The 17,396-nt window shown below is 50.5% G+C and overlaps 1 protein-coding gene across 3 annotated transcripts in view; it reads right to left on the bottom strand.

Annotated features, from left to right (window-relative positions):
• Positions 1-1,458: 1,458 nt before the first annotated feature.
• Positions 1,459-17,396, bottom strand: part of MEIOC (meiosis specific with coiled-coil domain) — a 19,789-nt gene continuing 3,851 nt past the window's right edge. For 2 of the 3 annotated variants that reach the window (XM_027902773.1, XM_027902772.1), the window contains 6 exons: positions 12,057-12,214; positions 11,826-11,930; positions 8,647-10,468; positions 6,662-6,796; positions 4,793-4,973; positions 1,459-3,033 (listed from right to left, as the gene is read on the bottom strand). In XM_027902773.1, coding sequence (XP_027758574.1) covers positions 2,735-3,033; positions 4,793-4,973; positions 6,662-6,796; positions 8,647-10,468; positions 11,826-11,930; positions 12,057-12,214 — 2,700 coding nt within the window. In that variant the 3' untranslated portion in view covers positions 1,459-2,734. Of the gene's footprint in view, positions 3,034-3,610; positions 4,476-4,792; positions 4,974-6,661; positions 6,797-8,646; positions 10,469-11,825; positions 11,931-12,056; positions 12,215-17,396 lie in introns of those variants that run through there. The other variant, XM_027902774.1, reaches the window with a different exon arrangement.

Genomic DNA, 17,396 nt, shown 5'->3' on the forward strand with positions numbered 1-17,396 from the left:
GGTTCCCGTGCCTCAGTGACGTGGCAGCTCGCGTTGTGGTGCCCGTGGTGCGGTGCCCTCTGTCCCGTGTCTGCCGTGCTCAGGTCCTGCTCCATTCACGCCTCATTTCCCAGGGCTGTGGTGCCCCATTTGCCCTTACCGGGCACTGTCCTGGCTGTGCCTCTCCCCAGGGCTGGGCTCCCAGCCTGGCCTGGAGCACTGTGCTGGATCCTGGTGTTTCCAGTGGCTCAGGCAGCTGCCGCGGGCGGGGGCAGCTCTAGAAGGAGGGGCTGGCACTCGGTGGGCCGGCTCTCACCTCCTGGGCCCGGGGCGGAGGCTCTGCCCACCCGCGGGGCTGGGAGCTGTTGGTGCCCGGGTGATCTCACTCCAGCTCACTTGCTGCCCACCCCTGCCAGCAGACGTTCTGGAGCGGGTACCCAGAGCTCTGCCACCTGGCACGGACCTGCCCAGCCCTTGGGTGCCAAGGAAAACACCATCCCAGGGCTGGAGCTGCCCCCCTGCAGGGACACGAGACCTCTGGTTGTGAGGGGGCAGCGTTCACCTCCCCACGAGGAGCAGGAGCCCCCTCTGTCCAGGAACAACAGGACGTGTGTGCACATTCCATAGGAATGGATACGAGGAGGGCACAGTCACACACACGGTGGGAACAGGCTCCCTCAGCCCCGCAGTTCTGTCTGCAGGTACCGCTGTCCCCTGCAGCCCCAGCCGGCCTGGGCTGGGCTGGGCTGGGCTGGTGTGTCGGGCTGGCCAAGGCCTCGCTCTGCTGTTGGAAAGGCCCTGTCAGGGACAGGGATCAGGAGCAAGGGGAGGTGCAGCTTCCAGGACTGTCCTGGGGCCATGGAACCACAGCCAGGAGCAGCACCACGGCAGCAGGCAGTGGTGTTAGAAACCCCAAGTGAGCTGATCCTTCTCAGAACAAGGCCACAGGGCTGCCCCTCCCTGCCCCACCAGGGCTGCCCCCACCCCACAGTGCTGCCCCTGCCCCCCAGGGTTGTCCCCTCTGCCCTCCAGAGTGGCCCCCCGTTCCCACACCAGCAGTCTGGGCTCCCAGGCAGGCACTGACTCATCCTGTGGAGCTCCGAGCGCTGCTGCTCCACTGGTGCCCACCCAGGACAGTCAGCAGTGCATGGCTGGCACCACCACAGGGGAGTTATTTATGGAGCAGCAATGCTCTGGACTCACCCCGAAGAATCCCAGTGCAGATGCTGGAATTGCTGCATCAGCTTTCCCTGGCAATGCAAAGCTGGGAGACCATGAGACACTTGCAGGGAAAAGAAATTCCCCACTCTGGCTCCCTCTGGCATGTCCAACGTTACAGGCATGGCTCTCTCCATGATTTCAGCATCCCCTTTGCTTTATCCCCCTAAACACACTTCCATAAAGGACTGAAGGTTTCACCTCCAGAACCAGCTCAGGCTCGAGGAGCCCAGCCTGGGAACACACTGACAGAACAAAAGCTTCAGCAAAAGCGAATTTATTTCCTACAGACGACTCCAGCCAGTACAGTCAGTTTTGCTTTAACATCAACACAGCCTGGGTTAAACTGAACAAACCCCAGTGCAGTGACTGCTATGAAGTTGTGCTTGTTCTGCCCCAAAACACTCACCCTGGCAGCGCTTCTGGTCATTGCAGTGATCTCACGCTCACCCACCTTCTGCTGAGCCTTCCTCGGTCGCTTCTGTCACATCATCCAATGACAATTTATAGGGTGCCATCACCCCTTCCACCCACCAGCATTCCCAGCACAGGAAGAACAGAGCCCTGTCAGTACCAGGGTGTCCAGGCACGGACAGCTCAGTGACTTTACCCCCACGATGTCCCAAGGGTGGATCCTCCTCCTCCTCCTCGAGCACACAGTGAATCAGCCACTCCTGCTCCTACAGACTGAGAGCTGCAGGAAACACCAGTGCTGGGAGCTGCCCAAAGGCAGAGGGGAACAAAGAAGCCTAAAGGCTGACAACCAAATTTCAAACCAAACTAGTGAAAGACTAACTTCAACAAAACCCAAGTTTCAGAACTTCGTGCTACCTCTTCCAAATTTAAATTCATTAGAAACAACGCTCATTATTGCAGCTGCTGCACAGCTCTGCAGGACAATCCTGTGTGCCTGTCGTAGTTTGATTAAGCTTAAATACTTTAAAACAGAGGTTCCTTTCTTCCCAAGAGCATGCTCAAATATCCGAACACATTCACTACATTCATGGTTTCACACGGCAATAATTGGTAATTAGTGGAACCTGGTGCATACATCTCCTTTTGCAAACATAAGATTCTAAAATCTCGAGTTCATAAATATTTGTATTTTAAATATCTAATTTGACATGAATATTGGGTATTCTTAGCCTTTTTTCCTCCTGTTTCCAGGTTTTAGTTTGATACGGAAACTGTAACACATTACAATCTGATCTGACACCAATCTCACACCCCACCACACCACAGTCTCTAAGAACCATTATTAAAAAACTTATTTCCAAAAGCAAAACTAAAAAGTTATCGGGAGAGTTGTACACCAGGGTTTACCAGAAGGAGATAAATAATATCTTGGCTGTTAATGAATTAGTGTGATTATTTTTTTAAGTTAACATCCACCAGTTTGGCTTTACAACAATCTGACCCCGCCTGTTAACAGCTTAACCTGAGAGCCCCGAAGGCAAATCCCACTTCTCCTCAAGATACGGCTTTAAATACGAACATTAGCAGTTGAAACTTTGGAGCAACTGAAAGGAATGAGGGATTACGAGGCGCTGGCGTCCCCTCTGTCGTACACAGCGCGCAGCAGGTCTGTGCAGGGGGCGGGGGCTCCCTCTGCGCCCACCTCCCTCAGCCCCCGCGGGGCCGGGGCCGGGGCCGCGCCCGGGCCGCTCTCCAGTCGCTTCTCCTCGCTCGCCGCCAGCTCCTGGGGGACTCTGTCCCGGGCGCGTTTCGCAGCCGAGGCTTTGGGCAGGGTCATCTGGAAGGCGCACCACAGCACGGTCCGCACCTTGCGCGTGGCCTGGCACAGCGCCCCGAGTGCCACGGCCAGAGCCAGCACCACTGCGGGGAAACGGCCCGTTAGTGCAGCCCTGCAGGCTGGGGGTCCCTGCTGCAGGCTGGGGGTCCCTGCTGCAGGCTGGGGGTCCCTGCTGCAGGCTGGGTCCCTGCTGCAGGCTGGGGGTCCCTGCTGCAGGCTGGGTCCCTGCTGTAGGCTGGGGGTCCCTGCTGCAGGCTGGGGGTCCCTCCTGCAGGCTGGGGGTCCTTCCTGCAGGCTGGGGGTCCCTCCTGCAGGCTGGGTCCCTCCCCACACCGCAGCCTCCCAGGGCTCACCCGGCCTGGCCTTTACCAGTGGGTAAGGGCAGAGCCAGGTTGTGAAGGGGTGTTGAACCCCCGTGCTGTGGAGGGTCCCGTGGGCAGTGGTTCTGTTATTCTGGCACAGGGTGCCCAGAGAAGCTGTGGCTGCCCCTGGATCCCTGGAAGTGTCCAAGGCCAGGTTGGACGGGGCTTGGAGCAACCTGGGCTGGTGGAAGGTGTCCCTGCCCATGGCAGGGGGTGGAATGGGATGGGATTTAAGGTCCCTTCCCGCCCAAACCATCCTGTGATTCCATGGTAGATGTTTAACATCAGATCAGATGGAACAGAAAGGTGCTGTGGGAACAGGGCTGGGCCAGGGAAGAACTGCTCCCAAACAAACCAAAACCATTAACAAGAAAGCTCAGCCAAAGAGAGGAGCTGTGCAGCTTCAGGCCCTTCCCTGGAGGCTTTCCCAGACACACAGCAAATACAGTTACTACATTCAATAATTTACTGTTTGAAAAATCCTCTCCAGCTGCTGCCCCAGGCTCCCTCTCCTCTCCAACTCTTTCCCACACTATTCTGTTCCAAAGAGCTCCTAGATCTGGTAGTCCCAGGTAAAGCCAGGGCCAATTATTTCCAAGGGCTTCAACACCCAAAACACCCACCCTTCACCTCAAGAAGTCCCATAATCTTCAGTCAAGGTAAAGAGAAACAAGAATAACGGTGAACAGCTGAAAAGAAAAACTGCTGTGGTGTACCTTTTGAGGTAAACTTGGGAATTACAGATCTGAATGGTGGGACACCCCAAAGAAGTAAAATAATCCCTGTAATTCAGATGTGGAAAGGAAGGCAGAAGAGATCAGAGGACTCAGAAATGTCAGGTTCTGACACAAGGCAGGTCAGGGAGCAGGAATTTACCCTGACTCCCATCTACAGGACACTGGAACCTGCCACTCTGCCTGTGCACCAGTGAGAGATTAAGCTGAGTATTTGGCTTATTTTGGATACCACTAAGAATGAAAACCATTGTGACCAATGTATTTTTGTGTATCCATCCAAAATATGATTTATATTTATGCCAGCCTATGACAAAACAAGCTTGAAGAGGAAATCCAATTGTAACCCAGGGCCATCTCTATCTCTTTGGGGAGATTCAGCATGGAAATACCAGGGAAGTTCTCCACAAAGACAGAGCTGGAGGGGTGCTGGGAACAGGAATATGAGGGACAGGGAGAAGAAAGAGGCAATAGCTTAATATCATCTCCAAATCCTGAGTGTGTTACCAAAAAAACCCACTAATTTCTATTCTTTGCTAGTTCATTAATTGAATAAACACACTCTAAAGTGATTTAACCCTCTAAACCCCAGTTTCAGTGTCCCCTCAAACCCTCATCCAAACCCCACCCAGTCTGCCTTTGGCAAAGCTCCAACACTGAAAAATCAACTCAAACTTGACTCCAATCCCCCTCCCTTATTTTTCCCAGCCTTGCCCCCCGTGCCCAGGCTGCCCAGCCCAGCTCACCTCTCTCGTCCTGGCAGCGGGGCGGGCCGTGCCGCTGCCGGTTGGAAGGGTTCACAATCTCATCCTTCCTCCGTGCCTGCACCACGTGGATGGACTCCAGGTGTTTGTCCAGAGCAGTGGAGATGTTGGCGTGGAGGGGGGAACTGCGGAGCCGCTCCATCTTCCCCAGCAGGGTCACAACCTGACCAACAGTGCACACGTCACGGGAGTTCTCACCCACAGGGCTCACCCACACTCACCAGAGAACTCACGAATTAGGAAGAGCAGGTTCATGATAATCATTAATTTGCTCTGAAACAGTTCATTAAGTTATAGCTGAAGCAGTTTTAAGTTCTTACCTGGGGTTTGTTCATCTCCAAAGCTGCAGCACACCAGCAAAGCTACAATACCCCAGCACAAGGACCCCCAGCCCAGTGGTCAATGATGGGTCTGTGCAGCTTTGAGATGGAATGTGCCTGGAACGGGAGGTGGGTCCATGACAACATGCATTTCCCTGAATCCACTGGGGTCCTCCCTTCCTGCAGCACTGCTGCAATTCCTGGGTGAGAACTAATTCCACCCAGGTGATGCCCTGTGCTGTGCAGGGCAGCTGGACTGGGAAAGGGAAAGCTGCACTGGAACCACACGTGTGGGCTGCTTTTGGGATGAACACTCAGCACGAAAGGGGCTGAGCACAAACATTCAGAAATAATTCAGATTTGTCTGATCCACTGAAGATCTGCATCCTTGTTGTCTTGTTTATCCTACACCAGTCACATCACTGGGTTTCCCCACGGTGAGTGACTGCTCAGCCACGTTCACAGGGCACTGAGAACCTGGTCACTGCTTTGCAGGAAGAGGTAAGACTAAACATCCCCAAGCTGTAATATTCCTTGGACCATGGCTGCACTTGATGGCCTAAAGCAACCAAAGTAAAGGGTGTGACCTCCAAAAGGATTTAACTGGATGCTCCACACTGGGAAGAGTTAATCCCAGACTGAGCCAACTCAGCTTCCACTCCAACCTTTGCTCCTCTCTGGCCATCACTGAGCTGTCTGATGTCAGAACCCAGGCTCAACAGCCCCACTGTGCTTCTGAGCATCCTTAAAACTACGTCTCAGTTGCCACCTAAAAGTTTGAGGTTCTGTAGCCTCAAGTTTGGTTTCTCCAATGGCTGCAGAGGAGGGAGTCCTGTTTTAGAGGCAGGTTTAAGGCACAGTGCAAGGACAGGCAAGGCTTCTGAATGTGGAGGCTCAGGATTTGTGCTCTCCCCCTGCAGAACCCTGCCAGCTGCTGCCTCCCCAGGGCTGCACAGAGCCACTGCAGCTCAGCACACCCCACTCACACCTGCCCTAGGGGTTATGGATCCCTGAGTTTGGCATCAAACTAATAACAGAAATTCAGGCTGAAACTGCATCAAATAACCATTCCTCATTAAAAAATAACAGACTCTCAAGCAAATACATATCAAAGTCTTCCAAACATTAATTAAACTCGCTTTTCCCCACAAATACCTCCCCCAACCCAGTGCCCCCAAACCCACAGTGAGCATCTCCCTGCTGAGCTCTCAGAATGCAGCACAGCTGAGAGCTGAGCAGGCACAGCTCCAGGACCGGGTGCTGGCCCCACGTGCAGCTCTTGCAGCAGAACCCCCACCCTCTGGGCACGTGGGGATGTGACTGTGAGCCTCAGCCCCTGCCAGGCTCCCTGCTAAGGGCACAGGGACCCTGGAGCTGCAGGAACTCCAGCAGGACCTGCTGAAATGTTATTCCCTGCACAGAACAAAGCTATTTTGGGAAAAGCTGCTCTGATCATCTTACCTATCTCACACTGTACTCTAAGTTCTGTAGGGTAAGTTCAATAGATTTTTTTTTTAGTCCCACAACTCACTCTGGCTTGTTCCCGTAGCTGATCCACAATTAAGCGATCGACTCTTGATGGATTTGATGTCAGCCTTGGAATTGGAATGTTGTTAGTACTGGAAACCTTTTTCCCTTGGAAATTCTTAGCAAGAGCTGATTCAGTCTGCAGGAAAACAAAAGAACAACTCCCTCAGAATGTACGTGTGGCATGTGCTTCGTTACAGAAACAAGAAAAAATATCAGATATTCCATTTCCATCTTCCCCTCAGGGTTTTGGATTTTTTTTAAAGGAGATAATGAGGATTCAGGCATTTGGGATTTAACCCTCTGGTGAGACAATCACCTGCTTTAAGTGAACAACTGCTTTACTCAAAGCAGTGCAACTAAAGCAACCGTGCCAACACACCGTGTTCCAGCAGTGCTATGTCTGCTCACTCTGACTACAGCCTGTACTGGGGTTTGCCTGGAAATGAAATGGAGGCAAGTCAGAATTACAGGGAAAAAAATGACCAAACAGGTGTGGATAAATTAAAACTGTTTCAGTCAGTAATTAACCAATTTTTTATAAAGAGTACTTTAACTACAGAAAGATTTTTTTCTGAGCACCCTGGGCTAGTGGAAGGTGTCCCCAACCAGGGCAGGGAAGTGGAACTGGATGGTCTTTAAGGACCCTTCCAACCCAAACCATCAGAAAATTACTTTAAAACCTGATTGCAGCACTTCAAATCTCAGTTTCTCTGACCCTCTTTGTCATGTCACTCTGAAACACTCATTACAAAATCTAATTAGCTAAATCTGCTTCCAAATTCCATTACTGGGGTGGTTTCATAGTGGTTTACTAGTTATAAGAGCATTGAGTACCAAGACAAGGGGCAACGGCTTCACACGGAGAGAGAACAGGTTTAGATTGGATATTAGAAAAAAAATGGTTCCCTGTGAGGGTGGGCAGGCCCTGGCACAGGTTGCCCAGAGAAGCTGTGGCTACCCCTGGATCCCTGGAAGTGCCCAAGGCCAGGTTGGATGGGGCTTGGAGCAACCTGGGCTGGTGGAAGGTGTCCCTGCCCATGGCAGGGGGTGGCACTGGGTGGGCATTAAAGATCCATTCCAACCCAAGCCATGCTGTGTTTCTGAATTTCCCCCACCCTCCCCAGGCCATGCACAGGCCAACTGCTCCTCCCCTGCACTCTTCATGCACCCCAGACCTCCCCTCCCCTCCTCAAGCTGGGCTCTCTCTCCCCCAGCCCCTCTATTCAAAGCAACCATTGGCTTTTGTCAGGAAACACTTTGGCGAAATTTCCCGCTGTGTTCCACCCCCTTGGAATCAGGTTTCTTTGGGGGGCTGGCACAGGAGAGCTCCCAAAGGCCCCACTATTGCCAGGTAACATTTGGCCCAGCTTCCCCCACAGACAGTCTGAAATTCCAACCCCATCCCAACTGGTGAAATGAAGGCACGTTTTCCTCCTGCTGCTGACCAAAAAGGGCACCTGCTTTTAGCAGGGCTTCACCCAGCACTGCCTGAGCCTTTCAGTTCAAGGGTTTTAACTGAATCACCCTTTCTTCAGCCTCTCTTTCTGGGGGAAAAAAAAGAGCCCCTTCACATACACCTCAGGTTTAAACCTTCAGGGAAACAGAAGGTGAGAACTCATTGTAGCACCTAAGAAATTGAATTGAAAGAATTGAAAGAAACTGTATTTACTGTATTAATAAAAAAGGTGTAACACATCTTTGTTACTCATGAACACGCCTTCCCCAGCCCCAGCCCCGAGACTAGAAGAGTCCCTGAATTCCTGCTTTAATTGCAACGTTCCATACAATGTTAGTTGTTGCTCCCAGCCAGGCTACAAACCTCCAAACCCTCCCTTTCCAGTCCCAAACACACAGGGAAACAAACTTGTAACTTTGCAGTCCCATTAAACATTTCAACTCCCAACAGCCCAACCAGCCCTGACTGCACTGGGCAGGATGAGATCTACATCAAATCTGTGATGTTACTTTAGTTTGGGATTTTTTTACCTTCTTCCTTTCCTTCTCCAAAGCTCTCCACTGCTCATAGCACTCCTCCAGCCTCACGTGCAGCTCGCTGGCCGGGCCACTGCGGCTCTTCACTTGCTTCTGAAACCCGAACGCTGACACGAAACCAGAGAGAGCACTGTCACTGTACATCTTGTCTGGGAAAGGGTACAGGCGTTTCAGGTCATCCTGGGAGAACAAGGTGGGAGGCTCCACCAGAGGCACCACGGAACGGCCCAGCAGGTGAGCGGCTCTCACGGGGAATGTGCCCGATCCCAGCTGCCGGCTCCGCCTGAAGTCTCCCACCACGCAGTTGGGAATGCCTGGAGCCTGCAGGCTGCTGCCAGCGCTGATGGCACCGCTGTCCCCGCTCCCTGCCCTGAGATGGAGCTGCCCCTGAGACTCCAGGAGCTCTTGGTACATGTCCTGCAACACCCCATCCGCCTGGTTCTGGCCTTCCAGCTCACAGTGCTCGCTCTGCGGCTTCAGCTGGAAACGCTGTTTGCTCAGGTTGTCAATGATCCCAAACTGCTGAGCCAAGTAACTGTCACAGAATCCATTTGGCTGCTTCAACTTCTTCTCGCTGAGGTACTCGATGAGGTTCTCTTCCCCACCCCTAACCAGGGCTTCCACGCACGCAGCCGCCCGAGCTCGTTCCGCAGCGCTGTAACCCAAGTCGAGGCCGGAGAGAAACGGGTTGTCTTGATAGTGCTTGTGAAGTAAATTACAGTTTAAGGGCAAATTTGAAGATGGCAACTGAAAAACATCATTAGAATGACTGGAACTTTTTGGAAACGCGGGTGACTGATTATTCACTTTCAACAAAGGACTTGGGTTCTGGAAGGGGCCGGAAGCAGCGGGTTTGGTTTGGATGTTCATCCACGCTGGCCTCGCACTGGAGCCTGCTGAAGGCACTGCTGCATTGGACAGCAGTGAGAGTGATTTATAGAATTCAGGATTCTGAAGATCGGCCTTGGAAAACTGCTGCTTTTCCACACCATTATTCCCTGGACAAGCTGCAAAAGACTTTAGTCCATATTCAATTTTCTGCCCAAAATCAGTGCTGAAGGAAGGCTCGTTCGCAAATTGTTTTTCTGATACAAGTCCTACAGACTTGGGAAATGTAAAGTCATGCTGATCTGAAATCATATCTTCAAATTTCTTCTGAGTTCCTGATTTAACTTGAAATAATTTAGCATAGGGCTCTGCATCCAGAGATGGTGCCTCGGGGGTTCCATTTACCACCTTTCTACTTTCTTGGAGATTACAACTGGTGCTCTTGTTGGGCTTTGCCTTACCAGCATGAGAATATTCAGTGTATCTGCCATAATCTGTGCTTTCACTGTACCTGTGACACTGGGGAAGGAACGTTTCTGCCCGCTTCGGGTGCACCTGTGCTTCTGCTCCCTTGGGACACACCTTCTCTCTTCCGTAAGAATAAGCATCAGCTCCCGAGTCTTTGATTGCTTCTGGGTACCCAGCCTGGGGTGCAAAGGTGTTTTTCAGGTAGGGGTAGTTCTGATACACAGGAGTTGCCTTCACAGCCTCGTTACTCTGCAGGCTGGCACGCTCAGCCCTGGCAGGGTACAGGCTCTGCTCCTCCAGCTCCACGCCGGCGAAGCCGCGGTAACAATCGTCTGCTTTCTGCTGGGACACCAGGGGGGCGTTGGCCAGGAACTGCTTGTCAGCAGCAGGGACAGCCTCGCTGCTGTAGAAGCCCTGCTGGGGGACAGCTCCAGCACGCCTGCCTTCTGGCAGCAGCTCGTGGTGCTCCATTCTGCTCGCGTTCACCGGCCAGAGAGACTTCAGGGTGGGAGGGCAGCTCCTTGGGAAACAAGAAACGAGCAGTCAGAGTCTGACCCGCGGTGCTGCTCTTCATTCCCAAACACAAAAGGAAGTTTAGGAACCCAGTTCTTCCCTAATCGCTCCAAGCTGTCTCACCCCCTCCTGTCACCTTCAGCTGAGAAAATCGATTCTGCCTCGTGTAAGCCCACCCCCCAGCTCAGGAGCTACAGACGAGATGTGTACAGACCAACCCATGGTCCATCAGTGCTGCCAGGGGATTTACTGTCCATCCCCACCAAAATCCTTCTGCTTCAGCACCAATTCAGGTAACCAAAGTGCCCTCAGCCTTCCCAGGCCACGTCCCAGCACTCCAGAGGAAGCTTCTCTCTCCCCTCACTTGTGCCTTCCACTGGCCTGCACTGCTTCCTGCAGCATCCCAGCACACTGCCCTTCCTTCACCAGCACCAGGAATTAACCAGGACAATCCATCCCTCACTGACCAGGAAAACTGCACACAGACTAAGGGAACAAAATTGTGCCTGGAAGTCACTGCAGGCCAAATGTGGGAGTACTGCAAACAGAATTCCAGCCCTGCCTGTCCAAAGCAAAGGAATTACTGAGTTATCTCATGGCTGACTGAAGTTTTCCCTCATTTCAGCCACATAACTCAGCACACATATAGAAATCACTGGAATTGTTTGGGAAGAGAGAATGAAAAAAGCAATGCCTGCATTGGGAACCTGAGAGTTGGGTTCCCTCTCTTGCCTCTTAGACCTGGAAAAGCCAGGGAACACTGTGAATCTCTTGGGGATGCTGGACCTGCATCCTTCTGTGTCATGTGGATATGACTATGTGATTGTCCCTCCTGGTGCAGGAATACAGGCAAAATAAACCTGACATTTAGATATGCAAATATTGCTTAGGCAGCACGAACAGCAAGAAATATTCATTTTGCATGGAATTCTCCCCTGCCATTTCAGGAAAGTGTGAAGGAGTCTGATTTGTGTATTCTTTCTGTGAACTGACATTAATTAAGACAGAAACCTAAAGTCTGAATTCAGTCTTGATTTAAAAGACAACAGGCCAAGGCATACATCCAAGGGATTTATTTGAATACAGCATGTGCACAGCACTCGTTAAGGCCTTATTTTAAAAATGCCAATTAGCAAGTTCTGTAAATACCAGAGAGGCAGAAGCTGCCATGCAATCTGAGTGCCTGCAGAAAAGACTCCAAGGATCCCAAGTGGAACGTTGGAAGATCAGGGGGAGGAAGGGGAAGCACACAGAGCACGAGGCCTGGGCAGGAGCAGATGTGGAGCCAGCTAACGAGCACAGGGAGATCAGGGAGGGGAGATCCTGTCAGAGGACACCTCAGCAGCAGCACCTGCACCACTCACCCCTCAGCAAAGCACGGCTGTGGTTTGTCTTGTTCTTCCAGGATGTTTGACACGAGTCCATATAAATCTGTTTCACTGCCATAATCGTTCCTTTCGGGCTGAATCCTGAAAACCAAGGGTGTACTAATTAAAACAATTCCTTCATTCAAAGCATTTCCTAGGTCAACTTTAACAAACAAATCTAATCCATCTCCTCCACCAACACACACACTCCCTGCTGAGGATGACTACCTGGGCTTCAGGTTAATCTGAGGAGCAGCAGGCTGCTTGCTGTCATCTGCACACGTAGACCAGGGGGGGTACAAGAGGGAAGGGTCCATGGGTGCAGAGTACTCTGATGTTGAAAGGGAAGAGCTGTAGGTCTGAGGTAACTCCATATTTTCTTCATTCTGCATTTAATGTAAATAAAAGCACTGATTTAATATTAAACACTTCAAACTCATTTTGCTGCTCTATGTGGTTATAACCAGGTTCACTCTCAGAGGAACCAGCGCATGAGAACCAAGATCCACACACTGGGAACACAAAAATTAAGCAGAATTATCCATATCTGTTAGTAGGATTCTCTGAATCTTTAAGCAGAATTCTCTGTCCCTCCCTTTGCTCTCTGGGGCAGATGGAAGCTGATGGCATCACTCTCATCTTTAGCCCCTCCTTTGAATACAAACACACGTTCTCAGGTGTGTTAAACAGCTGTTGCTTTGATGCTCATGGAAAGCTGTTGTATTTTCTGTCCTGCTGGGCAGTGGTTTGAGGAGATGTGGCCCTGGAGCTGCAGCTCACACCTTTGGCTCTCAGCCTTGGCTTCTGTGTCCTGAGCTGAGCTTGGCTTGAAACTGAGGAGGGGGCACCTCCCCAGACCACCAGGAACCCCCGCAGAGGCCCAGGCAGGAGCAGTAACAAGTGTTGTCTGAAGCTGTGCAGGCTCAGTCACTCTGCTTTAGGTAGGGGGGGTTATATAAACTTTAGTGTATAAACCTCTCTCTTTTTACCCCTTGGTGTTCTCCATTTGTGGAAACTTTCCACCTTGCACCCTGTGCAGAATGAACAACGTCTCCTTTCTCAACCTGACTCTTTGGCTGTGTTTAGAGCACTCCTAAAACCAGCACCAGTTTTGGTGGCCCCGGTGGGATGGAGTGAATGGGACCAGGATGTTACACAGCAGCTGCCAATGGCTGAGGGAATCACCAGGAGCAGGTGGAGAGGGAACTGTGAAAGCCTCACCTTAGGCTGTGTTTTAGGACATGGGGGGAAGTTTGGAGGGGATCCCCCTGCTAGACAAAAGGTAATTATGTGTTGTAACCAGTGATGGCCTGTGGATGGGCTCAGAGTGGAGCTCTGAACTATAATACTATCATACAGGATGCAGTTCATGTTATTTTGTCACTGAGAAGGAAAATGGGACATTTTTCTTTGCATTGTGGAACAATTAAAATGCTCAAAGGGGCTGTGAACTGATGACAGCAGATATTAATGCTTTAGCATTAGACACAGGAAGGGAAGTGTAACAAAAAGGATGAGATGTAGAAGAGCAAATAAAGAAAAGAGCCAGGGAGAAGAGTCCAGAAAAGGGATGATAGACATGGTTGATGGTTGTAACAGGTGGAAAGGGGAAGAGACACCCTGTTCCCCACCAAGGGAATTGGACTTTGACTGCTCAATTCCCATCACAGGAACAGATCATTGTCCTCATTGAAAGCAGAAATGCCCCCAGAATCCGGATCCAAGTACACACATGAAGAAAAAAAGCCCTGGGGACACAAGTTAGAGGATCAAAAGGACCCCGAGGAAGAGATACCCAAAGAAGTGGCAAATGCAGTGACTTCTCTGGTATGGGTGACCAGTTCTCCTGGAAGAACACAAGAAGTGAAACTGGTAATGATCCTGTTAAACCAGGTGCCAGATCAGTAAGAAAAGGACAATACTTCATGAAATTGGAAGCTAGAAAAGGACCAGAGCCAAACATGGAAAGATGCATCAGCTCTGGGAACGCCAGTCTGAGTTTAATACCCCAGTTCATACCCAGATGAATACCAAGTAATCCAAGATCTAAGAGCCGTAAATCAAAGAGTGCAAGATGTGCATCCAGTTGTAGCCAACCCCTATCTACCCTTCTAACCACATTAAAAGAGACTGATCAGTGGCTTACAGTACTGGACTTGTAAGATGCTCTCTTTTGTGCCTCACTGGACACCAGAAGTCAGGGGCCATCTGCATTTTAAAGGGAGGATCCAAGAACAGGGTGAAACACTCCACTGTGCTGGACTGTTGTACCACAGGGATTGAAGACTAAAAAAGGAACACACCGGGAAGTTACTGGCAAATTGATTTCTCTGAATTTCCACAGCAAATGGGTATTGATATTTATTGGCACTGGTGGATACATTCTCTGGGTGCCCTGAAGCTTCTTCCTGTCCAACCAACCAGGCTGGAGGGGTCCTGCTGGGAGAGACCATTCCCAGGTACAGGACACCCAAAGGTGTGACATCCAGCTGTCCTGGTTCTGGGCAGGACAGGGTTAAATTTTGCAGTAGCCAGGAGGGGGCATGGCCAGGACTCGAGGTTATTTTGTACCACCTCATGTGACTGCCTGGGGTGAGGGAAAGGGAGTCTCTTCTGGGGAGAAGGGGCTCCTCCTGACCAAGAGAAGTGGCAGAGGCAGCTGCTATCGGGAGTTTATCCACGTGAATTGTTTCTTTTCTTGTAACCCTCTGTCATTAATACTGTTGCTGTTACTGTTTGTTTTCTTATCTCAGCCCATGATCTTTGCTTGTTGTGTCTCCTCTCCCTCCCACCACAGCAGGGAGGGAGAAACAGAGCAGTGAGAGAAAACAAGGTGGTTTGGGGAACCATTCCTAAACCATCACAGCCTTCACTGGTGTCCAGTGTGGGGCACAAAGGGCTGTAGTGATGTATTAATTATCTCCCTAGGGAAAGTTTTGTCCTCTATCAACAGGTCTCTTTCAGTGCAGGAATCCAACTGGATTGGACCTTGCTGTTCCCAACATCCGGGGGGGAGCTCGGCTCAATCCAAGATCATGGAATAACGAGCCCCTAAAGGAACCCTGGAAAGGAATGGGGCACAACACACACAGCTGGGAAACTCCCAGGACTATTGAGGAACCCACTGAAGAAATGACAGCAGCAGGACAGTGAGAGGTCACCCCCTCTAGACCTCTGGGACCAAACAAATGGAGGAGGAACTTCCTGAGCTGCACCTGGGAACAAGGCCTGTCTTACACAGAACCTGACTGCCCTCAAGGGCAGCAGTATTTCTGGCTGCAGTAATTATTCCAGACAAACACAATTCCATGGACCAGGACTGCCAAGGCACTGCCAGATGGCCAGCTTGGTATAATTATAATGTTGGTATCATTTGACAGTGGTTGAGCCCCTTACTGTGATGTGTTTCTCTGAATTGCTTTAGCCTTTCTGAATATGAAATTTATAGAGGGAACCCTTTTATTCCTTCTTGTCCAGTCAAATACTGTAACAAAAAAACAAGTGTACAATGGTTTAAAGAGGATGGAAGAGAACTGAAATTATTAATTGTTACAACTGAATGTGAATCTGACAATGTACAGTCCCTCAATATTTCCTTTGCTGCACAAGGAGGAGGAAGGTAAATATCATGGCTGAGCCATAGGAGAGGGCCATTGGACACAAGGAAAGGTAAAAGGAAAACCCTTCCCTGAATGCCTCCCAAAGCCCCTCAAATCTGGAAACTGGCCTGTGCATAACTAAGGAGGCAGGGAAACAACAAATCCTATTTAATACTGACTATGCTAAAAACCAAAGCCTGTGACATCCATCCCATTGTTGCTCTAGGTGTGATCAATAGTGGAACCACAATGTATCCAATAGAACATGGAGGAAAGAAACACGTGAGGAGCACAGATATCAGCACCTGCAGAACACAAGGGTTTGTCTGTGAAGAAATAAAACTGGAGCTCAAGATATCTGCCCAGATACACAACAGAACACCTGTAAATCTGAAATTCCACCAGAGATCAATATAAAAATGGTACTCTGTATACACAGGGAAAGGGGGGGCGCTTCAGTACTGCTTGTGAATGCATAGAAACATAAAACAATTAAATCACATTCCAATTGTTGTGTTTGTACATTTACCCAGATCAGAGGCTGTGATTTTAACTACTCAGCCCCAGTAACTTCTTTCCAAGTAATAAAACCAAAATATACCTTAACTGCAAGTATAGAACCTACTCCTCTGGGTAGTCCAATAAAGAAACTGCTGCAACATAAAAATTTGCAAAGGCTGTTAAAAGAAGCTAAAGAGAGTAGCAGAAATACTTTATTACTGCCCATCATGACAAAAAGAAATCCATCAGCTAATGGAAAGAGTAAAGAAAGCTGGAAATCACCACTGGTGGGATATTTCATTCAGATGGTCTCCAGCAGCACCAGGAATTTTTAATAAAATGCTACATCATCCCACAATTTTCTTGTTAACACCAACCTGTTTGTTTTACTGCTGGGATTGTATATGAAGTGTGGAGAATGGTGAAACAGCTACCTTCAAGATTTAAATGTAACTAGGAACAACAGTAGCCAAAAGCATGTGGAAGATTTTAACAAAATATTTCAAAATCTTGCTAAGGTGGGAATTGATGTCTTTAAGCAGATTTCTCTTTGCTCTCTGGGGCAGATGGAAGCTGATGGCATCATTCTCATCTTTAGCCCCTCCTTTGAATACAAACACACGTTCTCAGGTGTGTTAAACAGCTGTTGCTTTGATGCTCATGGAAAGCTGTTGTATTTTCTGTCCTGCTGGGCAGTGGTTTGAGGAGATGTGGCCCTGGAGCTGCAGCTCACACCTTTGGCTCTCAGCCTTGGCTTCCGTGTGTCCTGAGCTGAGCTTGAGCTTGGCACCTCCCCAAAACACCAGAGCCCCCCAAGAGGCCAAAGGCAGGCACAGCACGGGTTTAGGAGGGGCAGGTCCTGTCTGACCAACCTGATCTCCTTTCATGATCAGGTGACCCGTCTGGTGGGTGAGGGGCAGGCTGGGGATGTGTCTGTCTGGATTTCAGCAAAGCCTTGGACACCTTCTCCCATGGCACAATCCTGGGAAAGGCTTGGACAGGGCACTCTGTGCTGGGTTAGGAACTGGCTGGAGGGCCAGGCCCAGGGAGTGGTGGGGAACGGGGCTGCACCCAGTGGGATCTGGTCACCAGTGGTGTCCCCAGGGATCAGTGCTGGGCCCAGTTCTGTTTAATATCTTTATTGATGATCTGGATGAGGGCACTGAGTGTACCACTGGCAAATTTGCAGATGATACAAAGCTGGGGGGAGTGTTGATCTGCTGGAAGGCAGGAGGGCTCTGCAGAGGGACCTGGACAAGCTGGATCCATGGTCTGATTCCAAGGGGATGAGGTTCAACCAGGTCAAGTGCCAGCTCCTTCATTTTGGCCACAACAACCCCCTGCAGCCCCACGGGCTGGGGACAGAGTGGCTGGAGAGCAGGAAGGGAGCTGGGAGTGTGGATTGACAGGAAGCTGAAAACGAACCAGAGTGTGCCCAGGTGGCCAAGAAAGCCAATGGATCCTGGCC

This window comes from Empidonax traillii, unplaced genomic scaffold (genome assembly GCF_003031625.1).
Source record: "Empidonax traillii isolate 1590-97213 ecotype Southwest subspecies unplaced genomic scaffold, ASM303162v1 scaffold909:size282043, whole genome shotgun sequence".
Classification (NCBI taxonomy): Eukaryota; Metazoa; Chordata; class Aves; order Passeriformes; family Tyrannidae; genus Empidonax; species Empidonax traillii.